This window comes from Natrix helvetica, assembly GCF_964273705.1.
Source record: "Natrix helvetica genome assembly, chromosome: 7".
NCBI lineage: Eukaryota > Metazoa > Chordata > Lepidosauria > Squamata > Natricidae > Natrix > Natrix helvetica.
This window is the reverse complement of record NC_138558.1, coordinates 4770027-4794891: the sequence shown is the minus strand read 5'-3', so window position 1 is coordinate 4794891 and position 24865 is coordinate 4770027. Positions and strand designations below refer to the sequence as shown.

Genomic DNA, 24865 nt, shown 5'->3' with positions numbered 1-24865 from the left:
CGGGGAGTTCTAGTCCTGCCTTAGGCATGAAAACCAACTGGGGGACTTTGGGCCAATCACCAGGAGACGGGGAGTTCTAGTCCTGCCTTAGGCATGAAAACCAACTGGGTGAATTTGGGCCAATCACCAGGAGATGGTGAGTTCTAGTCCTATTTAGGCATGAAATCCAGCCAGGTGACTTTGGGCCAATCACAATATTAAGATCTCTGTTACGTTTCAACCTGAACTACCCTCTGAATTCACGTGAGGATGGGTTTTCTTGCAGACATTTCATTTCCCAGCTAGATAACATCATCTGTGATGGAAAGAAGTGGAGACAGCAAACCCCACTCCCTTCTAACACTGATGATGTTACCTAGTTGGGTCATGAAATGTCTACAAGCCACCAAACTCAGGGACCACCCAGGATCCCAATGTATAACTGCAGTGCAAGGAAAACTTGGTCTGAGGGAGAATGTTGTTATGAACCCAAACAGGAAGTGTGTGTGTGTGTGTGTGCGCATTGTTAAATGGACACATTTGTGTTGAACTAATTGGGATTAGAAACGATGCGTGTGCTCTCTAATTTGTTCAAGTGTGATTGGCTTGAGTTCAAGGAACTGCTGGAGTCATAATCCATGGTTTGCAAATCACTCTGGGTGGGGCCAAACAAGCCATCAAGGTGGATCCACCCATCATCCACATAATATTGAGGAAGGAGGAGGAGGAGGAGGAAGGGGAGGGGGAGGAAGAAGAGGAATTTGGAGGAGGAAGAAGAGGAATTTGGAGGAGGAAGAAGAGGAGAAGGAATGATGGAAAAGGAGGAAGGGGAGGTAGAAAATGGAGCAGGAGGGGAAAGAGGGATGGGGAAGTAGAGAAAGTAGAAAATAAAGGAGGAGGAGGAGGAGGAGGAGGAGGAAGGGGAGGAGGAAGAGGAGGAGGAAGAGGAAGAAAAGGGGGAACTAGAAAATGGAACAGGAGGAGGGAGAGGAGGAGGATGAAGAGGAGAAGGAGTGATGGAAAAGGAGGAAGGGGAGGTAGAAAATGGAGGAGGGAAAGGAGAAGGAGTGATGGAGGAGTAGAAGAAGATGTAGAAAATAGAGGAGGAGGAAGAGAAGGAGGAAGAGAAGGTGGAGGAGGGGAAACTAGAAAATGGAGCAGCAGGAGGGAAAGGGATGGAGGAGGAGGAGGACAGGAGGAGAAGGAGTGGAATAGGAGGAAAGGAAAGGAGAAAATGGAGCAGTAGGAGGGAGAGGAGGAGGAGAGAGAGAGGAGGAAGAGAAGGAGTGATGGAAGAGGAGGAAGGGGAAATAGGAAATGGAGCAGGAGGGGAAGAAGGAGGGATGGAGGAAGAGGAGGAGGAGAGGAAGTAGAAAATAGAGGAGGAGGAAGAGGAGGAGGAAGAGAAAGAGGAGGGGGAACTAGAAAATGGAGCAGCAGGAGGGAAAGGGATGGAGGAGGAGGAAGCGGAAGTAGAAAATGGAGCAGGAGAAGGGGAGGAGGAGGAGGAGTGGAACAGGAGGAAAGGGAAGTAGAAAATGGAGCAGTAGATGGAAAAAGAGGAAGGGGAAGTAGGAAATGGAGCAGGAGGGGAAGAAGGAGGGATGGAGGAAGAGGAGGAGAGGAAGTAGAAAATAGAGGAGGAGGAACCGTCCTGATGCTTCTCGCAATGAATGGATACCAGAAAAGAGTGACCATTGCAACATTTATTGAACTATAGAAGGCACTTACAATACCGGGAGAGAGAGAGAGAGAGAGAGAGAGAGAGAGAGAGAGAGAGAGAGAGAGAGAAAGAAAAAGAAAGAAAGAGGAGACGGAGAGAAATCGCTCCCAGAAGTCCAGTCGGAAAAGGCCGGACGCAAGGAGGACTCTACCTCCATCCGAGCAGAAGGAGCCCCCTTTCCTGCTAACAATACAGTACGTGAAAACTAACTACGGTCCACCAACTAGGAGTTAAAATAGCAAAGGCTTATTATTTTTGTGTCATATAAAAAGATAAAAATGTTCCTAGGATCAGCGTTAAAAAAAAGACGAAGAAGGAAGGAAGGAAAGAAAGAAAAAGGAAAGTTTGGTTTAGATCAGGGGTGTTCAAACTTGGGAACTTTAAGACTTGTGGACTTCAACTCCCAGAATTCCCCAGCCAGCCTGGCTGGGGAATTCTGGGAGTTGAAGTCCACAAGTCTTAAAGTTCCCAAGTTTGGACACCCCTTGGTTTAGATGCACAACAGGAAAAGGAATTAAAAGTTTAAAAGGTCTTCTGTAGGTCCCGGCATCTCAAGTCTTGCAGGACAGAAGGTCTTGGTACATTTCAGTCAGATGAGCCGCCTCTCTCTGACCCGACAGCAAAGCACCATGGGTGGTGGAGTAGTACTTCCTGTGCGTTGCCTCGCCCGAAAACATCACCTGCTTAGGCTGGAGATCCAGCCAGAAAGAAAGAGAGGAGAGAAGCATCTTAAGAAATGTTTCACAAAACAATAACCCTATTGGATAGTTCGTTTAGCGACCGTTCGAACTTACAACGGCACTGAAAACAGCAAATTAAGGACCGTTTTTCACACTTTACGACCGTCACAGCCTTCCCCGCGATCAAAATTCAGAGGCTTGGCAACTGACTCGTACTTATGACGGTCGGAGTGCCCCGGAGTCACGCCCCTTTTGCGACTTTCTGGCCAGCGAGGAAGCCAGATTCACTTAACAACCGTGTGGCTCACTTAACGGCTACGGTGGCTCGCTTGACAAATGCGGCGAGGAAAGTCGTAAAATGGGGCCGGACTCCTTTAACCGATGTCTCGCTTAGCAACAGAAATTTCAGAGTCCGTTGTGGGCGTAAGTCAAGGACTACCTGTATTCTATCACATTACTTCACATTGCAAAACAAATTCTATCCAGTTTCTTTTCAAGAACCAGGAGGACACTGGGAATAACTTCAGAAAATATTCCTTTGTTCTAGATTCCTCCAGTGAGAAGAGATGTCAGACCATATAGGCAGATTTAGTAGTGAAAAAAACTGGCTAGAAACCAGGAGGCTGTGAGTTCTAGTCCTGCCTTAGGCATGAAAGCCAGCTGGGTGACTTTGGGCCAATCACCAGGAGACGGTGAGTTCTAGTCCCGCCTTAGGCATGAAAGAAGGATGGGTGACTTTGGGCCAATCACCAGGAGACGGGGAGTTCTAGTCCCGCCTTAGGCATGAAAGCCAGGTGGGTGACTTTGGGCCAATCACTAGGAGACGGTGAGTTCTAGTCCCGCCTTAGGCATGAAAGCTGGTTGGGTGACTTTGGACCAATCACTAGGAGACGGTGAATTCTAGTCCCACCTTAGGCATGAAAGCCATCTGGGTGACTTTGGGCCAATCACCAGGAGACGGTGAGTTCTAGTTCCACCTTAGGCATGAAAGCCGGCTGGATAACTTATGGGCTACTCACTTTCTCTCAGCCCAACCTACCTCGCAGGGTTGTTGTAGTGGGGAAAACAGCGGGTGGAGGGAGTATTAGGTATGTTTGCTGCCTTGAATTATGTATAAAGTAATACAGGCAGGATATAAATAAATACATAAATACAAATGATGGTATTATGTGTATTTTCTAATATATTGTTAATTTTGTTAATACTTTCACATTTACGCTTTTTTATTTTTTATTTATTTTTAGACAGACAAACAAGACATAAAACATAAAACCATCTCCCATTACATACAGTGTGTCGATTGGTTGCAAGGTTTTTGTGCATTATTTCCATAGTCATCACTTGCAATTTATGTAAATCACATAATATCAAATCGAATATGTTTATACATTATTATCATTATACCTCATTTGTTTTACATCACTATTATTCCTTCATTTTAAATGAGATACACTAAATGTTGGGTTCATTTATATTATAACAATTCATTACATCATCTTCAATCTATCCAATAATAATATATCTTTATGTTATATTCAGTATCATTCTATTATTCTTGTATTGATAACATTCTCTAGTATCTTTCATTTCCATGGTTTTTTATCTAACCATTGATAAAATAAATCCCATGTCTTATAAAATTGTTTATCTTCTTGTTCTCTAATTTCAAATGTCAATTTACTCATTTCAGCACATTCCATTATTTTATGAATAACTTCCTCCTGGCATTTTATTTCATCATCCTAAAACCATCCAGTAATATTACGTCTTTATATTATATTCTATATAAAATTGTTTATCTTTGGTTACAAAACTTTTGAGCATCTTCTCCATAGTCTTCACTTACAATTTATATAGAATTTCATATTATCAATCTAGTGTATGTGTATATATATATATATATATATATATATATATATATATATATGCATTATTATAATTGTTAATCATTTATTTGACTATAACTATTATTACTTCATTTTATGTGTAAAATTCTAAATTTAACTAAATTTAAATTAGTTTTTATTATAGCATTTCATTACATCATCCTGTATCCTTCCAATAGTAGTGTAATCTTATATCTCTTGCCATTTGTAGTATTTGTGTTCTAATTGCTTTCTTGGTAGATCTTATATGGACTTTTCTTGGCAACTTGTTTTTCATTGCATATCTTATAAAGACTCGAAACCCTCCATCTGTTCCTTCCATCAACTTCCCTCTGGTTATCACCGATGCTTCTGCCAAAATTTCTCTCATTACTTCTGCCAAATTTTGTCCCTTTTCTACTTCTATGTTTTGGAGTCTGAGGTAAAGTTTCAATCTGTCAATCTCCCATGTCAATATTCCACTCCTGTCTTTTCAAACCACGCTCAATCTGCTGTCAATATCACCAATTTTCTTGTCTCTTTGTTCATCTTTTTCTTCAATTTTTTGAACTCCATCCTCAAATTTCATCATCATTTGGTAAATATTTTCAAATTTTTCTCAAATTTTTCATCTATTTTTTCTGTTTTTTGTTCAATGTTTTCCATTCTCTTTTCAATGCTCTGTTCTTATTTGTATTTTTTGAATTTCTTGCATAATTATTTGTAATGTTACTTCCTTTTCTTTTTCATGTTGTGCCATTCCTCCAGGTAGTAAACACTGCCACTATATGATCCAAAGTTTTTTTATTAAATTCCAAACAAGTTCACTGTATTCTTTCAAGTCAATGCTTTCTTTCCACTCCAATCCAGCTAGTGATAGTACCCCAGAGGAGCACCTGTATAAACAGTCCGTGCTCTTCCCACGATCATTTTCAATAAACAAGCTCAGAAATGTAGATCAAATGTTCAAAGAAAACAAGAAAAATAATGCCTGCAAGCCTCTAAGTGGCAGTGTTACTTCTTTTCCTCTGCTTTTACTCCCCTCTTTATATTCCAAACTTAAGGAGAAAAGTTCTTAGATAAAAAAAAAATCAATAGAGCGTTGAAAAGAGAAAGAGAGAAAGTCTTAATCAATAAGTACTAAAAAAAAGAAAAATAGAAGAAGAAAATAAAAACCAGTCCAGTTTAAAAGTAAAAGGCATTTGTAAAAGTTCCATCCATTTAAAAAAAAGTTAAAGAAAGATAACACACTAAGTTTGACTCAGGCTTAATCTCGCCGCTTAACCTCTTCTGTCTTTGATTTTAACTTTACTTTTGATCTTTTGGGGTGTTCTCTTCTCTAATAATAAATGTTATCTCACCAATTCGACACACTTTCTCTCCCACTTTTCTTCCGTTCTGGAGCTGTCCCAACTTTCAGCAGCTTCAATGGCTGCTTCACCGTGGCTGGAAAAAAGGGCTTCTCCTGGATCTACCTGGGACTTTGTGATGTCCCTGGGATCAGCAGGATGTTCCCTTCTCTATCACCGTCTCTACGGACAGTTTAGGTCCAAAGGGACCGTCCAGCGGCAGAGATATCAATGGCGATCTTGCAGCTCCAAGATCGCACATCCCTCCCCCCCCCCCCAATTTATACTTTTATGGCCTTGTAAGATGCCCAAAATCACTTTGGATACTGAAATGAGCAGCATCAAATTTAATAAATAAAATTCTAAGAGAAGGAGGATGAAGAGGAGGAGGACTGTGGGGTCCCTAGTGCTCTCTGAGCTTGGTTGTTTTCTTCCAGACATTTTATTATCCAACTAGGCAACATCATCAGTGCTAGAAGGGAGTGGGGTTTGCTGGGAGGAAAAGAAGGAAGAGGGGGAGGGGAGGAGGAGAAGGAGGAGGAGCAGGAGCAGGAGGAGGAGGAAAAAGACTGGGGGGTGTTTGGGTCTCTCTGAGCCTGGCTGTTTTCTTGCAGACGTTTCATGACCCAACTAGGTAACATCATCAGCGCTAGCGGTGCTAATACCTACCACTGTTTTGGAACTCTCTGTGTAAGGCAAAGGTTTCGCGAGTTTCTCCACATCTGCTCCGCTCGACCCAACTTGTGTGTAGGAGTAAGAGCCACGGAAATAAGGGTTGCTACCCCAAGAGGATCGAAGGATCCGCCGAGGTTTCGGAATGTCTGGATTCCCTAAAGCGGAAATGGAGATTGTGGGTTAGCTGTTAAAAAAATAAAAAACCTCAATTTTGAACCCTAAATATAAGATTTTTCTTGGCCTTGATTTTCCAGCAGGAAGATATTCGCTCCACCTTGAATGAATCTCTACTGTTACCGTATTTCCCCCAAAATAAGACCTAATCGGAAATTTAAAAGTAAGACCTATCCGGAAATAAGGACGCAGTGTCTCAGTGGCTAAGACGCTGAGCTTGTCGATCGGAAAGGTCGGCAGTTCAGCAGTTCGAATCCCTAGCGCCGCATAATGGAGTGAGCTCCCATTATTGTCCCAGCTTCTGCCAACCTAGCAGTTCGAAAGCATGTAAAAATGCAAGTAGAAAAATAGGAACCACCTTTGGTGGGAAGGTAACAGCGTTCCATGCGTAGTTATGACTACAGAGACGTCTTCGGACAGCGCTGGCTCTTCGGCTTTTGAAACGGAGATGAGCATCGCACCCTAGAGTCGGGAACGATTGGCACATATGTGCAAGGGGAACCTTTATCTGGGAATTAAGCGCTAGCATGATTTCTCAGGATGCTCATAACCCCCAGTTAAGATCATCAGCCAGACGGACGCATTTAGTCCCTATTTCCCCCGAAAATAAGACCTAACTGGAAAATAAGACTTAATGCATCTTTGGGGGGGGGGATTAATATAAGACCCGGTCTTATTTTAATAAAGGCCGTTCTGAATCCAGTATTAGCCAAGTAATACAGATGTAAAGAAGACCAAGGACACAGAACAGAGAAAATAGAATAATAGGGTTGGAAGGGACCTTGGAGGTCTTCTAGTCCAACCCCCTCTTCAAGCAGGAAACCCTACACTAGATAAAAGGCTCTTCTTAAAAAGCCTCCAGTGATGGACCACCCACAACCTCTAGAGGCAAGTCATTCCACTGGTTTATTGTTTTCACTGTCAGAAAATTTCTAGGTTGCTTCTCTCCTTGATTAGTTTCCACCCGTTGCTTCTTGTCCTGCCTTCGGGTGCTTTGGAGAATAGCTTGACCTCCTCCCCTTCGGGGCAGCCACTCAAATATTGGAATCCTGCTATCATGTCACCCTGCGGTGGAATTCCAAATCTTTTTCTACCAGTTCCACAGTGCTTTGTCTGCGCAGCACTCAACGACCGCCCTCAGTGTCAGCGCTGGTGAGCTGAGCTGTTGTTTAGCTCAAGTGAGGCGCGTGAATCAGCTGAGGTAAAAAACAAGGGAATATAGGACAGGGAACAGCAAGAGCGGGAGGGCAGGGCCAGCCAAAGGTGGTATTTGCCGGTTCTCCAAACTACCGTATTTTTCAGAGTATAAGACACTCCTAAGTATAAGACGCACCTAGCTTTGGGGGAGGAAAACAAGGGGAAAAAATCTGCCTCTGCCTCCCAGCAATTTGCCTCCTTGCAACAAACAGCAAACAGTACAGACAATATACACTGTTTGTAGTGTTACATTTCTGTAGTGTTACATTTCAGACTCTACTTGTACAGATGCTGCTAAAATTGATGTGGCTTTCTGGCAGTATACCTTATTCTCTGCTATTTAAAAGAAGATACAATAGCACTGGGCCTCTCCAGATCAAGCATTTATTTTAAAAAGCTTCTTCGTTTTGTTAAGCTGTCTAGAACAATAATAAAGCAGTCTTTAAAAAATAAGAATGTTCAATAATTTGAACATTCTATAGGCATTTATAGCTATTGACTTGCCTCCTTGCAGCAAACAGCCTGATTAGCACAAGAAAAAAAAATCTGCTTCTGCCTCCCAGCAATTTGCCTCGTGGAGCAAACATCAAGTTTCACTTTCAGTTTAAGCGCGCCTCCCGATCATCAGCTGTTTCAGGCTGCAGGGATTGCCATAGCCTATTGCAACCTCCGCAAGCCCCGTTTTCCCCGTTTGCTGCAAGGAGGGAAATTGCTGGGAGGCAGAGGCCAAAGGGTGGGGGGACAGTGGGTGGGTGAGGCTACATTCGGTATATAAGACGCACCCAAATTTTCACCCTTTTTAAGGGGGGGGGGGAAGGTGCATCATATACTCCGGAAAATACGGTACTCAAAATTTCCACTACCAGTACGTCAGAACCAGTCAGAACCGGCTGAATTCCACCTCTGATGTCACCGATAGTACTTCTTTTCATTAATGTCATGATATTGTTGGATTCAGAAGACCAAATTGGTGGCAAAGTTTAACCTGGGGCACTACAAGCAGTTCTTGATTTACAACAGTTTGTTTAGTGACCGTTCTAAGTTACAACGCCATTGAAAGATGTGGCCGATGCGGCATCCCCGTGGTCCCACGATCAAAATTCAGACCCTTGGCAACTGACTCACGTTTATGACGGTTGCAGTGTCCCCGGGGTCAATGGGATCCCCTTTTGCGACCTTCTGACAAAAGGGGAGCCCGGTTCACTTAACAGCCGTGCTCCTAACTTCACAACTGCAGTGTTTCACTTAACAACCGTGGCAAGAAAGATCGTAAAAGGGGGGCAAAAACTCACTTAACCAACGTCTCGCTTTACAACAGAAATGTTGGGCTCCATTGGGGTCGTATGTCAAGGTCCATCTGTATTTATTTAAAGAAAAGATTATTCTAGCAACTCTGACATTTTTGTTGCAGAGATCTGGGTCAACGCAGAGTACTTAAACATCAAGAGGAATTGGGTGCCAGAACAGTTAAGTAAATATTATTTAAAAGTATCACATGCCTTGTGATGACGGTTGCAGAGTTATCTGGCCATTTATTCACGGTCATGCCCAGGTCAAAGGAAAAAAAATATGCAGGGTAAACAAGGCAAAACAATTCTCCTAAAACTGGTTTTTCTGCTTGGGGGAAAGCTGCTGTCACCGGTTTTCAAACGGAAACGCAAATTAGAGAGATTAGCAGAAAGTGCGTCTCAACAACCTGGCTTAGGCGTAAACGATGACTCCCTCATATTTCTATTCTGCAAAGACAGGCACTGTCTGTCATCTTGGTAAATCACTTGAAAGCTAGCTGGCATTCCCAAACCAGGTTAAGAAATTACTGGGGGAGGAGATAAGGATGAGATGTCAAGCAGTACATTTGGGGAGATTTGGTTTGAAGTATTTAATGAACCTTGAACAGTAAGGATGGTTATTTAAAGACACTGAAGGGTAAGCTAAGTTAAGATATGGAAAAAATGGAACATGAAATATGCTTATAATGGAAAATTATTGAGATTATAAAAACAGAACTATAAATTTGGGGTGTGTAATGATGTATAACTATATAAATATAATGATGAGAATAGCTGGGAATTGTAACTAGGTGTACATCCCGGCCAAAAATAGGTTGGGTTTTTTAATATATATATATATATAATTACTATATTTGTTTTCGTAGATTTTCACGGGTGTAGGTATGCTGGTTTTGTTGTATTCGGGTCTTTTCCCGTGTAAGATTGAGATTGTCTTTGCAACGTTTCGGCAAGATCTCACCTGCCATCTTCAGGCTTGGGCTTTTAAGCCCAAGCCTGAACATGGCAGGTGAGATCTTGCCGAAACGTTGCAAAGACAATCTCAATCTTACACGGGAAAAGACCCGAATACAACAAAACCAGCATAATTACTATATATGTATACTTTTTTTTCTTTCAAAAAAGGAGCAGGAGGATATAAGTTAAAATTAAATATGTATATTGAAAAGGAATTATAAATGCTATCAACATAAAATGGAGCTCGCTCAGAGCCTGAAATACACCGAGTAAATGAGATGAAGAGTGCGAAGGAGAGGAGAGAGGTAAGGGAAGAAGAGAGGGATAAGAGAGAGGGCGGGGAAGAGGAGAAGAGAAAGAAGGAGTGGAGGAGGAGAGAGGAAGGGAAAGTAGAGAAGGATAACAGAGGGAAGAAAGGAGGTAGGGAGGAGGAGGAGAGAGGGAGAAGAATAGGGTATAAATACGGTATATGGGGAGCCAAAGAGGCAATAATTGTTTTGGGGGGTTGATGGTAAGACAAATTGATGTAAACATTTAACAATATAATATAATGTTGGATATGTAACAGTATGTATGTGTTTATTTGTTATGAAAATGAAAAAAATAAAAAACTTTTTAAAAAAAGAAGTATGCGGACCAGCGGTGTCAAACTCAAGGCCCATGGGCTGCATCCAGACCCATCCATCTTTACCTTGGTCCCATCATAAATGGGATGTGACCAGGGGTGGGAATCTACCAGTTTGGACCGGTTTGGGCGAACCGGTACCTCCGACGATCAGGTGGGTGCGCCAGCCAGCCAGTGCGCTACTGACCTATATCTTCTCTGCTGATTCACGTGGATTGCCGCGTCTCAACTGGGTTTTGCTTCCCAGCAGTATCGTGAAAGGTAAGTATTCTTAAAACTGCGCCCGCGCGCAATCACCGAACCGGTTGTTAAATCGGCAGGATCCCGCTACAGGACGTGACTCCTTCAACAATGAGAAAGTTCTTAATGGAACTCCTTGGAAGCACCTACATCTGCCTTGGTTCCACCATAAATGAGATGGAACTCCTCCCGCAAGTTTTTCATTCTTCATGAGACTCCTTGGAACTATCTACCTAGACCTTGGTCCCATCATAAATGTGACCCCTCCCACAATCATGAAATTCTGCCTGGAACTCCTTGGAAGCATCTACATTTCTCTTACTCCCACCATGAATGAGATGTGACTCCTCCCACAACAATTATGACAGTTCTGCACCAGTTGTGGGTTCTGGATCCCGGTGCAACCAGTATGGTGCAACGGGGCCCGGCGTCCACCACATGAACAAGCACAGCACATGCGCACCTGCGTCCTTACCTCCTGCGATGCCTCCGCAATGCTCCAGCTGCTCGGCAGAGCGTTGCGAAGGCGCCATACGCTCCGTGCGCATGCGCGGAAGCGCCAAAAAGCTCAAATACAGGTAAGGAGGGTGGGTGGGCCCTCCGGAGCACCGTGCCGGAATGGTACCCAGTGCTCCTGGTAGGCACCGGTACCTCCTACCAGGGCGTACCGCCTGCAACCTACCAACGTTCTGCACAAGACTCCTTGGAAGCACTTACCTTTATCTTGATCCCATCCATAAATGGGATGCAACTCCTTCAACAATTATGAAGTTCTGAACAGAACATCTTGGAAGCACCTACCGCTGCCTTGGTCCCACCATAAATGGGATGTTGCTCCTCCCATAAGGAGGAGGTTCTGCATGGGACTCCTTGGAAGCACTTACCTTTATCTCAGGGGTGGGATTGAAACGTTTTAGCAACCGGTTCTCTGTCCATGGAGGGGGGGGGCGTTGACTACTCACCCTCCTCCCGGGGGGGGGGGGGGGCGTTTTCTCCCTTCCCAGGCTCCGGATCTCCAAGAGGGCAAAAACAGCCTCTTCTGGGCTCCGGAGGCCCTCCGGAGGCCAGAAAAGGGTCCATTTCCAGACTTCCAGAACTTCAGGTAGCGCAGGCCTTGTACTTCCCTATCATGATGAATGGACTGTGTGGAGACTCCTGGAAGGGGTGGGGCGGGGCAGGGTGGGAGGGGCCAGCCCATCCTTGCAACAACCAGTTCGGCAAACCAGACGCAAAATTAGCATCCGGTTCGCCGGAACCGGTACGAACCGGCTGAATCCCACCCCTGCTTTATCTTGGTCCCACCATAAATGGATGTGGCTCTTCCCACAATGACAAACCACTGCAGGAGACTCCTACCTAAGCCTTGGCCCCATGACTGATCTCGGCTCCGCACCGTAATGGAAATTCAGGTAGAGCCACCACGGGGACGTGCGCTACCCATTGTTCCTTCATTCTCCACCCCCACCTTCTAGATCAGCAGTTTTGAACCTGTGGGTCGAGACCCCTTTGGGGGTCGAACGACCCATTCACAGGGGTTGCCTAAGACCATTGGAAAACACATATTTTCGGGGGGAAATGGAAAACATAAAATAATGTTATGGTTGGGGGTCACCACAACATGAGGAACTGTATTAAAGGATCGCAGCATTAGGAAGGTTGAGACCCACTGTTCTAGATCCACCTTCTAGATCCCAAAAGGAAGGACCACCAACCTGTAAATTTGCGGAGCATCTCCGTACAGATCTCGGCGACCGTTTCGTCGTCGTACTTCTCCATGATGAGGGCCTCCTCGCCGCAGATCCAGCCACTCAAGACGTGGCCGTAACGCTCTGGCGGGTAGAGGACATCGAAGCTGCAGATCTTCTTGTACCACAGCTCCTCTGGATAGGTGAGGCTCTCAGCTTCCGCTTCATCTTCCCAAACGAACTGAATGCTGTTGCATTCGGGGCTCCAGAAGGGGGCCTCAAATTCCAGGAAGATCTTATCGGTGGTGCTGATGCCCAGCTTCTGAATGGCCAGCACTTTCTCGTCGGGCAACGACGGATAGAACATCTCCTCGTGGCGCTTCTTCAGTACCCCCAAAGAGACGGTCACAATGACGTGGTCCGCCAAGATGAACTCGCAGTCTTCGCACTCCACCAGGACGCTGTACCCCGCTTTCTCCTCCAGGTGCTCCTCGTTGTGGTCGGCCACTCGCTCGATCTCCTTGCTGATGGACTGGTTCCAGTGGATGCATTTGACCGGCTTGTTCAGGTGGATGACCGTCTCTGGGATGGCGCGGGAGAGGATCTCCACAATCTTCATGAAGCCGCAAGGGATGATGTGATGGGCTCCGGGAATCTCAGTCCACTCCCCAAATTCGCTGAGAGAGACTTCATCCATGCTGTGAGAGCTGCTCTCACAACTTTCCACCTGCTCCAGGAGAAACGGAAGACGATATTTCCATTAGGAACGATTGAGTCTTGTCATCTGCACCTCCATAACTGTCTGGTTTGGTTCTGCACCCCAACAAGACAGACACGGACTTCAGGGGATAATCGGAACTGCAGAAAAAAACAATGGCTACCAACCTGCCTTCCATTGAGGCCCTGTCCACTGCACGAGTCAAAAAGAGGGCTGTGGAAATATCTACAGACCCCTCACATCCTGGATATAAATGGTTCCAACTTCTACCCTCACAGCGACACTATAGAGCACTGAACAACGAAAACTAGACACAAGGACAGTTTTTCCCCGAACGCGATCACTCTGCTAAACAAATAATTCCCTCACCACTATCAAACTATTCACTAAGGCTACATTACTATTACTATTAGTCTTCTCATCATTCCTATCACCATCTTCTCCCACTTTAACTGTCTGGTTTGGTTCTGCAACCCAACAAGACAGACACAGACTTCAGAGGATAATTAAAACTGCTGAAAAAATAATTGCTGCAAACCTGCCTTCCATTGAGGACCTGTACGCTGCACAAGCCAGAAAGAGGGCTGTGAAAATATCTACAGACCCCTCGCATCCTGGACATAAATTGTTTCAACTCCTACCCTCAAAATGACACTTTAGAGCACTGCACACCAAGACAACTAGACACAAGGACAGTTTTTTCCCCGAATGCCATCACTCTGCTAAACAAATAATTCCCTCACCTCTGTCAAACTATTAACTAAGGCTGCATTACTATTACGATTAATCTTCTCATCGTTCCTATCTCCCATCTCCTCCCACTTATGACTACAGGACTGGAACTTTGTTGCTTGCATCCTTATGATTTATATGGATATTGAAAGTTTCCTGATTGATTATTTGTACCCTATGACTTCCTGAGAAAGAGGAACTGGTCCAAAGTCACACAGCTGGCTTCACATCTGAAAAAAAAGACCAGACCTCACCATCTCCCAATTTCTGATCCCATGCATTTATTCACTACTAGCTGATAACACGGCGCTGCCTGGGTATTTATTTATCCTAACCCTCCTTCCATGAATGCCGCCGCAGTTTCTAATGTTGGATTTTCCCCCTTACCAGAGGGAGCCCCCTTGTGGAGTACTGTGAAGCCGTTACTATGGCAACTCCACAGCGCTGTACATAGAAGCCATTTTACGGCAGTACAGTAGAAGCCATTTTAAGGCACAACAGGCTGTATCTTAACAGAATACGCACCCTGAGGGGTGTTAGGGGTGTCTTACCCCCACTGTATTTGTTTCTAGAGAGTAAGACATCAGTATACCAAGTTTGGTTGAAATTGCTCAAGGCGCTCCAGAGTTATATTGGAACACACACACGTTTACACACAGACACAAAAGTTTTCACTAGACTACACCATAGGATGGGTAGCTCAAAACCTGATGGCATCTCCACTGCGCTGTACAGTAGAAGCCATTTTACAGTAGAAGCTATATATATGTTATATATCATACCGGTAATGGTATGCTGGCCTGGGTCGCAGAACCAGCAGCGATCCAGGCTGGCCACGCCCATGAACCGGTTCCCCGGTTGCTGCCGTTGCCATCTTTCTTTTTTGAGTTCTGCGCACGGGCAGAACAATTTCCATTGAACAACAGCTTTCACCGATATGAGAACTTAAGTTTGGACCAAAAACTGTAGACCTCTCCAGCACAACTGCTGTCAATCAGCGGTGGGTTTCACATTTTGTTACCACTGCTTCACCCCCTGCGTGCCCGGCCTTCCGCGCATGCACCCAACCTCAAAAATGTGCCTAAATAGGACGGCATAGAGCCGGGGCAGGCCCACCCTCAATTTCCACTACTGGTTCGGGCGAACCAGTCCAAACCGACTGAATACCACTTCTGCTGCCAATCATAAAATATTGGGAGAATTCCGGGAGCTGTCGTCTCATCGTCTTGGTCCTTCAAGTCCCAACACTTTGCCATCTCCCATCCCCTCCTTACTTTCAGGTATTGCTGGATCATGGCGAGCTTCAGCTTCTTGATCGTCTCTGAGTCGTCTTGATCGGCCTCGATGCGTTTACGCACGACATCTCGCGTGAATATCCCCACGCTATTCTTGCTGTCGGCATTGACTGGTTTACCATTCTGGAAAAACTCCTGAGTCAGGTTATAGACCTGTTTCGAGACAGACAGAAGGCGCATATAAAACAGGGGTCTCCCATAACCCAAGAAGTCTCCATCTAACGCGAGTGCAGAGGAGAGCAGCGATGACGATCAGGGGGCTGGAGGCCAAACCTTACGACGAACAATCGAGGGAACTAGGGAAGAGAAGGACGAGGGGGTGATATGAGAGCATCTTCCGGGATTTGAGGGCTGATCCAAAGAAAGAGTCACCTTCTTCTTCCTTTTCCCCTTTTTTAAAAAAAAAAGTTTTTTAATTTTTATTTCTCATACATACATTCACAAATATACGTAACTCATAACTCTCATTAATGATATGCGTTATCTTTTAATATTTATAACAGTTTTTTCTCCTCCTAAAGTTAAAAATATAATCGAGGTTGCTTTTCTGCCACCTCTTACACGCATCTCATTTTATAACAACCCTCCTTCTTCTTCCTTCCCCTTTTCTCCTTCCCTCCCTTCTTTTCCCCTCCTCTCCTTTCTTCTTTCCTCCTCTGCTTTCCCTTCTCCACTTCCCCTTCCTCTCCCCCGCTCCTCCCCTCTTCTTCCCTTTCCTACCCTCTCTCCTACTCTTATTTCTCTTCCATTCCTTCCTCTCCTTTTCCCAGAAAGGGTCAACTTAATTCTCCAGAGCACCTGAGGGCAGAACCAGAAGTAGTGGATGAAAGATCCATCAAAGAGAGATCCAAATTCTTCTCTTTTTTTCAATGATTATTCTTTTTTCTATGTATATAAAAATGGGTCGGTCTGTCTGTGTGTCCCCCAGCATAACTCTGGACCGCCTGGAGCATTTTCAGCCAAACTTGGTACGGACGTGACTTACTCTCTGGAAACAAATACTGTTGAATCCTTGATGAATCCGAGTATCTAGACTCACGCCAGTCCGGCTTCCGACCCGGGCACAGCACAGAGACAGCCTTGGTCGCGTTGGTCGATGATCTCTGGAGGGCCAGAGATAGAGGTTGTTCCTCTATCCTGGTCCTATTAGACCTCTCGGCGGCTTTTGATACCATCGACCATGGTATCCTATTGCGCCGGTTGGAGGGGATAGGAGTCGGAGGTACCGTTTTGCGGTGGTTCGGCTCCTACCTCTCCGACCGGAGGCAATGTGTGTTGACAGGGGGACAGAGGTCGACCCCGAGGCCACTCACTTGTGGAGTGCCACAGGGGTCGGTCCTCTCGCCTCTCCTGTTCAACACATATGTGAAGCCGCTGGGTGAGATCATCCGTGGTTTTGGGGTTGAGTATCACCTCTACGCTGATGATACTCAGCTGTATATTTCAACCCCAAACCACCCCAACGAGGCTGTTGAAGTGATGTCCCGGTGCTTGGAAGCCGTCGGGGTCTGGATGGGGGACAACAGACTTAAACTCAACCCCTCCAAGACCGAGTGGCTGTGGCTACCGGCACCTCGGTTCAGCCAGCTGATTCCATCGCTGGCCATAGGGGGCGAACAATTGCCCCCTGTGGAACGGGCGCGCAATTTGGGCGTCCTCCTTGATGCCCGGCTGTCAATGGATGACCATGTGGCAGCCGTGGCGAGGGGGGCGTTCCACCAGGTTCGCCTGGTGCGCCAATTGCGCCCCCTACTGGACCGGGATGCCTTACGCACGGTCACTCATGCGCTGGTGACGTCCCGCCTGGATTACTGCAACGCTCTCTACATGGGGCTGCCCTTGGGACGTGCCCGGAGACTGCAGTTGGTTCAGAACGCAGCCGCGCGGGCTGTGATGGGGAGTACGAGGTACTCCCACGTAACACCTCTCCTGCACGAGCTGCACTGGCTACCTGTGGTTTTTCGGGTGCGTTTCAAGGTGCTGATTACCATCTTTAAAGCGCTCCATGGCACGGGACCTAGTTACTTGCGGGATCGCATCCTCCCACATACATCCCTGCGGCCAATTCGCTCACACAGGGAGGGACTTCTCCTGGTGCCGTCCACTAGGCAATGCCAACGGGCGACACCAAGGAGTAGGGCCTTCTCTGTGATGGGCCCAACCCTCTGGAATGACCTCCCCCCCGACATTAGAACCACTTCTGACCTCCGCTCCTTCCGGCAAAAATTGAAGACTCACCTGTTCCGATTAGCAGGCCTGGCATAATTACAACTGCCCCTCCTGGCAAATGTATTATTATCTGGTTATCTTAGGGTTTTTTAATCTGTTGTGTCTGTTTTAGGGATTTTAAAAAATTATATTTATTTAGCTTTGTACAGTTCTTTTAATTGCATTTTAACCTCCTCCAAACTGTACATATTTAATTTTTTATTGTATTTTTGTGATATTCTCTATGGACTGTACACCGCCCCGAGTCCCTTCTGGGAGAGGGGGCGGTCTAGAAGCACAAATAAATTGAAATTGAAAATTGTGGGGGAAAGACACCCCTAACATCCCTCAGTGTGTGTGTGTGTGTGTGCGCGCGCGCGTGCGCACATGTGTGTTGTAGCCATCGCCCCAGCTCAGCTCCACCGTGGATGAGTGCACCCCTCCTGCTGGCCAGTTGATTTTCAGGGCTCTGATGTAGATGCTCCCCTCTCTACATGGGGCTTCCCTTGAAATGCACTCGGAGACTGCAGTTGGTCCAGAATGCGGCCGCGCGGGTGATTATGGGGAGTACCAAGTACTCCCATGTGACACCTCTCCTGCGCGAGCTGCACTGGCTTCCTGTGGTCTATCGAGTGCGTTTCAAGGTCTTGATCACGATCTTTAAAGCGCTCCATGGCTCAGGACCTAGTTACCTGCGGGATCGTATTCTGCCCCATACATCCCTACGACCCATCCGCTCGCACAGAGAGGGACTTCTCCAGGTGCCGTCCACCAGACAGTGCCATGGGGCGGCGCCTAGGAGCAGAGCCTTCTCTGTGGTGGGCCCAGCCCTATGGAATGACCTCCCCCCGGATATTAGGACCACTACTGACCTCCGCTCCTTCCGTGTCAAGCTCAAGACCCACCTTTTCCAAATAGCTGGCCTGGCTCAACCATAACTTCGTATCGCTCCTGATGGGTTTTTTAATTTAGTAATTTTATTTAAGGGGATTTTAAATTGTGTTTTTAATTGTCTTCACTTATAAGTCAACTCTCCTCCATGCACATATGTATATGTCTCTGTTCTTTTTGTATATATGTTTGTCTTATGTGTATTTTTATTTGTTTTGATTGTACGCCGCCCCGAGTCCTTCGGGAGAGGGTTGCGGCTAATCAAATAAAAAGTATTATTATTATTATTATTATTATTATTATTATTATTATTATTATTATTATTATTATTATTATTATTATTATTATGCCCAGCGGGACGGGCTACACACATGGCTCAGTTTTGCTCCCAGGAGACTGCAGGGAGGCCTACTAGGCCCAAAACGAGGTTCGGGGGCTGGGGGGGAGGGCGCGCATGTGCGGGGGGGGCAGGAGTCGGGGGAGAGAGGAGGGGGAGTGTCATGTGACACTACAGATATAATTCATTCCTTTTCCTATCTAATATAGGATTAGGATAAATAAAGCCCGATTATCAGTTGGTTATTGTATAAAATACAAAAAACAGAAAAGAAAACAGGAAATTAAGGGAAGGAAAGGGAACGGGAAAAGGGGGCGTGAAATACAAGGGGGAAGAGAGAGAGAGAGAGAGAGAGAGAGAGAAAGAAAGAAAGAAAGAAAGAAAGAAAGAAAGAAAGAAAGAAAGAAAGAAAGAAAGAAAGAAAGAAAGAAAAGGGGGCGTTTACTCCCAACTCTTCCTTAGCCCAGGACAAGATAAGCACCCTCCGACCTCAACATTTTTCTCGCTTTTACATATTATAAGAGTTGTACGTCGAGGACTGCCTGCCTCCGAGTTCTTGACATTCTCTCCCTGCAAAATCACACTCACTATTTCGATTATTGCAAGACCTGAATTTAATCTCCTGCTCAGCGCAAGGTTTGTGGAGCCTTGCTAAGCCACTCGCCGAGAGGAAGCAGATCACACTTTGGCAAGACGAGCAGAATCAAAGGAATAATCAGGGGGTTTTACTCCTTTGGGGCTTCCGTGCCTGGAGCAAACCACAAAGCCCAGATTTTCAAACCCCACTCTGAAATAGCTGCGCTAGCATCACAAGGCCCGAGAAGGCGACCGTAGAGCTTTAATTAATGCCTTTAATTAATTCCCAGCTTTTCAAACAAGGCTAGGAATGCTCTAAGAGGATATTAATGACTGCAGCCTTCAGTAAGCCAGGAGAATCTCAGATGGAGGAAAGGCCACGCATGTGATGTACTCAAGGACATTAGGCGGCTCTTTTAAGTCTTCTGCTTCGCAAGTTGAGGTACCAGGAAGATCAGCAATCCTACTTACTGGGTGCAACTGTGGTTTTTCAACGGTTCCTTCCCCAAACCTGGAATTTAAAAAATGATTCTACAATTCAAGCCATGGTGAACAACCGTTCTTACCAGGAGCCAAAGATTACCCTGGCCAGATTCTCCGATTCACCGGGCTATCTGAACTGGATATTTTCCCATGAGTTGGCAGTAAATTAAGAGGGAGGAAGACGAAAAGAGAAAGAGAGAGAGAGAAAGAGAAAGAAGGGAGGGAGGGAGGGAGAAACACAGATAGCAAAGGAGGAAGGAAGGGAAAGGAAGAAAGGGAGGGAGGGAGGGAAGGAGAAACAATAGAGAAGGAGGAGGAAAGGAAGGAGGAGGAGAGAGAGAGAGACAGAGAGAGAGACAGAGAGAAAGAAAGAAAGAAAGAAAGAAAGAAAGAAAGAAAGAAAGAAAGAAAGAAAGAAAGAAAGAAAAGGAGATAGGGAGAAACATAGATAGAGAAGGAAGGAAAAGGAAGAAAGGGAAGGAGGGAAGGAGGGAAGGAGAAACACAATAGAGAAGGAGGAGGAAAGGAAGGGAAAGAGAGAGAGAGAGAAAAGGAGGGAGGGAGAAACACAGAGAAGGAGGGAGGGAGAAACAGATAGAGGAGGAGGAAGAAGGAAGGAAGGAAGGAAGGAAGGAAGAGCGGGAGGGAGAAGCACAATAGAGAAGGAAGGAAGGGAAAGAGTGAAAGAAAGAAAGAAAAAAGAAAAGGGAAAAACACAGAGATAGAGAAGGAGAGAGGGGGAGAGAGAAACAGATAGAGGAGGAAGGAAGGGAAAGAAAGAAAGAAAGAAAGAAAGAAAGAAAGAAAGAAAGAAAGAAAGAAAGAAAGAAAGAAAGAAAGAAAGAAAAGAAAAGGAGGGAGGGAGAAACACGATAGAGAAGGAGGAGGGAAGGGAAAAAAGGAAGAAAGAAAGAGACAGAGAAAGAAAGAAAGAAAAAGAGAGGAGAGAAAGATAGGGAGAGAGAGGAAGGAAGGAAGGAAGGAAGGAAGGAAGGAAGGAAGGAAGGAAGGAAGGAAGGAAGGAAGGAAGGGGAAACCACCGTAAGGCACAGCCAGAGAGCCTAGCGAGGGCTTTTCCAGAGCCTGGAGCTACCAACCTCGTTGTATAAATCACTGAATTCTTCAACCAAGTCTTTCGGGATCCTTTGCCCGCTGCTCGTGAGGTGATAGGCCACCCCATTCCTAGAGTAGAGGCTGATGCGACCCATGCTCCGCTCATCGTCGGTCGTCTCTTCGAGTAGGCCATTATCTTCTGCTAGATGATAGACGGGGTTTCCATTCGAGCCGTGGATCCACGTAGCTCCCAGTTCAAAAGTTGCGTCCGCTGCAACGGGAAAGGAGGGAGGGGGGGCAGAGGGGGGGAATCCAAGATGAGTCCGAGAAAGGGACCCGCTGCCCCCTCCCCCACCCCGTCCAAACCAACGGAAGGTCTCAGCAGGAGCTCACAACAACAACCCTGTGAGGGAGTGATTGACCCAAAATCATCCAACGGGTTTTCATGCCTAAGGCAGGACTAGAACTCACCGTCTCCTGGTTGGCTCGCCCAAAGTCAGCTAGCTGGCATTGATGGCTAAGGCGGGACTAGAACTCATAGCCTCCTGGTTGATTGGCCCAAAGTCATCCAGCTGGCTTTGATGGCTAAGGTGGGACTAGAAATCACCGTCTCCTGGTTGATTCGCCCCAAAACACCCAGCTGGCTTTGATGCCTAAGGTGGGACTAGAACTAGATAGTTCTAGGACTAGATTCACTTAACAATGGGGGCAAGAAAGATCATCAAATGGGGCAAAACTCACTTAACTGTCTCGCTTTGTAACATAAATCTTAGGCTCAATTGTGGTTGTAAGTTGAGGACTACCTGTAAGCTCAACTGGAACAGAAGTTGAGTGAAGTATTAGTACTGCTTTACAAAGCCTTTACAAGGCCACACCTGGAAAATCTTCCGTTCAGTTTTGGTCCCCACATTACAAAAAGATATTGAGACTTTGGAAAAAGTGCAAAGAAGAGCAACGGAGATGATTAAAAGAGCTGGAGACTAAAACGAAGAAGGGTTGCAGGATTTGAGTTTGGCCAGTAGAGAAAAAAAGGACTAGGGGAGACATGAGAGCAGACTTCCAATATTTGAGGGGCTGCCATAAAGGAGAGGGGGTCAACTTATTCTCCAAAGCAACCAGCAGGCAGGACAAGAATGGATGTAAACTAATCAAGGAGAGAAGCAACCTAGAAATAAGAAGCAGCTTCCTGACAGTGAGGACAATTAACCCGTGGAACAGCTTGCCACCAGAAGTTGTATCACTGGAGGTTTTTAAGAAGAGACTGGACAGCCATTTGTCTGAGGGGTCTACTGCTTGAGCGGGGTGGGTGGGTGGGTGTTTGGACTAGATGACCTCCAAGGTCCCTTCCAGCTCTATTCAGATTGATTGACCGAAGTCTGGCGCAGGAATGGCTATACCTCTGCCAGTCCTGGGTGCAAGCTACACGTTGAGTTCAGAGGTGGCTTCCTACCAGTTCGGGTGAACCGGTAGTGGCTTGGCGGCTTGGGTCGCAGGAACCGGCAGCGACCAGGCCTGCCACGCCCCCCCAAACTGATTCTCATACGGCGCTGCCATCTTGATTTTCAGTTCTGCGCATGCGCAGAACAATTTTCCTGCGCACATTTATTTATTTTTCTTTTTTTGTAACATTTTGCACGTGCGCAGGCTTAGTTTTGTGCAAACACGCGCGCGCAAAGCGAGCCCAAAATTTTTACACGCACCGAACCAGTAATGCCGGCAACAACCCCCGTCTGGTTGAATTGCCACCCGCTTTCTGGAATCGCGCCGCGTTGAGAAAACAGGACCCATCGTTCTCGTGAGAAAGCCAGAGAGAGCGTGCCGTTTCGCCGCGATGTTCCGGCAGTCCCTAACTAAAGAGCGAAACCAGGAAACATCGCACAGGTGTGTTGACAGAGGCGATGGTCCTCTAGGGAATTGGACTTTGAAGGACTTCCGTCCTGTCTGGCAAAGCGCCACCGACCAGGGTCTATTTTTGGCTCCAGAGATTTGGCTGCCGATGACCCACTTCCCATTCCAGAGTTGTGGCCAAGTGCCGCACAAGGCTCTCGGTTCTCAATTGAAAAGGCGGATGCGGGACTTGTCGAGTTTCCTTTCTTTGACCGCGTCTCTCCCAGAAGCTCTTCAGATGCCTCCTGGGTTAATGGACTGCTGGGTGTTGATCAACTCAATGGGAGACCGTGATGTCACATCAGGAGGAAATGAGGACAAGCTGAAGTTGTCCCAGTTAATAAAACAAAGCCCTGGTTAAGTCCAGCACGGAAAGGAACCGATTCCGCCAATCCTATCTCGTACAGGTTAGTCCTCGTCTTACGACTCCCATTGAGCCCACAGTTTCTGTGGCTAAGCGAGACAGATCCTATTTCCAACGAGCCAGTTTCCAAAGCAAGTAGTCCTCAACTTACAACCATTCATTTAGTGACTGAAGTGACAATGGCACTGAAAAAATTGACTTATGACCGGTTTTCACACTCACGACCGTTGCAACATAACTATGTGAGCAAAATTCATATGCTTGGCAACTGATTCATATTTACGACGGTTGCTGTATCCTGGGTGAACGTGATCCCCTTTTGCGACCTTCGGACAAACGAAGTCCATGGGAAAGCCCGATTCACGTAACAACTGTGTTACCCTCTTCCCCCGAAAATAAGACCTCCCGGAATAAAAAGCCCAATCGGGCTTTTGAGCGCATACGCCAGGGGTGTCCAAACTTGGCAACTTTAAGACTTGTGGACTTCAACTCCCAGAATTCTTAAAGTTGCCAAGTTTGGACACCCCTGGCATACGCTAAAAGAAGCCCTCCCCCGAAAATAAGCTCTTCCCAAAAATATTGCAACACAGCAGCAGCCACGAGGTAATCATGCTCGCCGCCTCCTGCACCTCAAAAATAATAAGACCTACCCGAAAATAAGGTCAAGCGCTTATTTCCTGAGTCAAACGAAAATAAGACACTGTTTTATTTTCGGGGAAACACAGTACTAACTTACCAACTGCACTGATTCCCTTATCAACTCCCTCAAGAAAGGTCCCAAAAATGGGGCAAAACTCACTTAACAACTGTCTCACTTAGCAACCGATATGTTGGGCTCCATCGCGGTCGTAAGCCGAGCGCTGCCTGTATAGATCGTTTTTAACGCTCCTATTGTGGTTTTTTTTTTAATCTAGCCATCCTACTAACGTATATCCCAACCCCGTGTATGATATGCCGTACGCTAAATAAATACCATATTGTCAGGAGTATAAGACGCACCTTTTCCCCCTCAAAAAAAGAGGGGGGAAATCTGGGGGTGTCTTATACACTGAATATGTGTAAGGCGTGCAGAGGGTTTGGGAGGCCTGCAGAGTGCAAAAACTTTTTTTTTTTAAATTTACCTCTTCAAAATCATGGTGCGTCTTATAGTCTGAAAAATACGGTAAATCTCAGATAAAGAACAATTGGGGGGGGGGGGAGTGTCCACAATTGTCATGGGAGAAAGAAAAGCCAGCGAGTTGTGATGCTGTTACACACAACTTATGTGGGTTTGGGGCAGGGGTGAAATGCTACCGGTTTGGGCGAACCGGTATTTCCGATGATCAGGTAAGCGATGATCAGCTGTGACACACTATTTCTATTAGTCGGACTTCCTGCTTTCTAGCTAATCTAAATCGCGTGGCACAGCGGCTTTCCCCCCCCCCCTTTCCGCTGTTCTATTTGCAGACTTGGAAGGCTTCAAAATGTTCCTTTTGTAGCGGGTGTGGGCGCACCTCAGGCACGCAGGTGGCCAAGCACGAGCTTGGTAGCAGACTCGACGAACCGCTAGCAGACTTCAGAGCATTCCACCGCTGGTTTGGGCCCCTTTTATGCCCTGATTGTTTTTCTCTTTTTTAAAAGAAAAAACTTCTCAACTTGCGTGTCCAAAAGGACGATGTGTCAGCTGAGGACAGGATACAAGGAATGCTCGTGGAGGATTTAAATCGCAATTAATCACCTCGTTGTTGTGAGGATGGTTTGTTTTTGCCAAAATTTCTCCACGCTGCTCGAGACGTGGTGCTATTTATAGAGCCTCGCAAAGACGGAAGAGAATATATTTATAATACCGACGGACGAGCGCTCCGGCCAAAATCGCAGAGGCAGTATCCGGCCGGGGTTGATGA

At 46.1% G+C, this 24865-nt stretch overlaps 1 protein-coding gene across 5 annotated transcripts in view; it reads right to left on the bottom strand.

The window, feature by feature from the left end:
- Nucleotides 1-1670: 1670 nt before the first annotated feature.
- The window catches only part of SMOX (spermine oxidase), a 57352-nt gene continuing 34157 nt past the window's right edge, over nt 1671-24865 (bottom strand). For 3 of the 5 annotated variants that reach the window (XM_081960403.1, XM_081960402.1, XM_081960404.1), the window contains exons 3-7: nt 20776-21002; nt 15163-15336; nt 12466-13168; nt 6266-6426; nt 1671-2391 (exon numbers count right to left, since the gene is read on the bottom strand). In XM_081960403.1, coding sequence (XP_081816529.1) covers nt 2254-2391; nt 6266-6426; nt 12466-13168; nt 15163-15336; nt 20776-21002 — 1403 coding nt within the window. In that variant the 3' untranslated portion in view covers nt 1671-2253. Of the gene's footprint in view, nt 2392-6265; nt 6427-8934; nt 9000-12465; nt 13169-15162; nt 15337-20775; nt 21003-24865 lie in introns of those variants that run through there. The other 2 variants (XM_081960405.1, XR_014175988.1) reach the window with 2 other exon arrangements.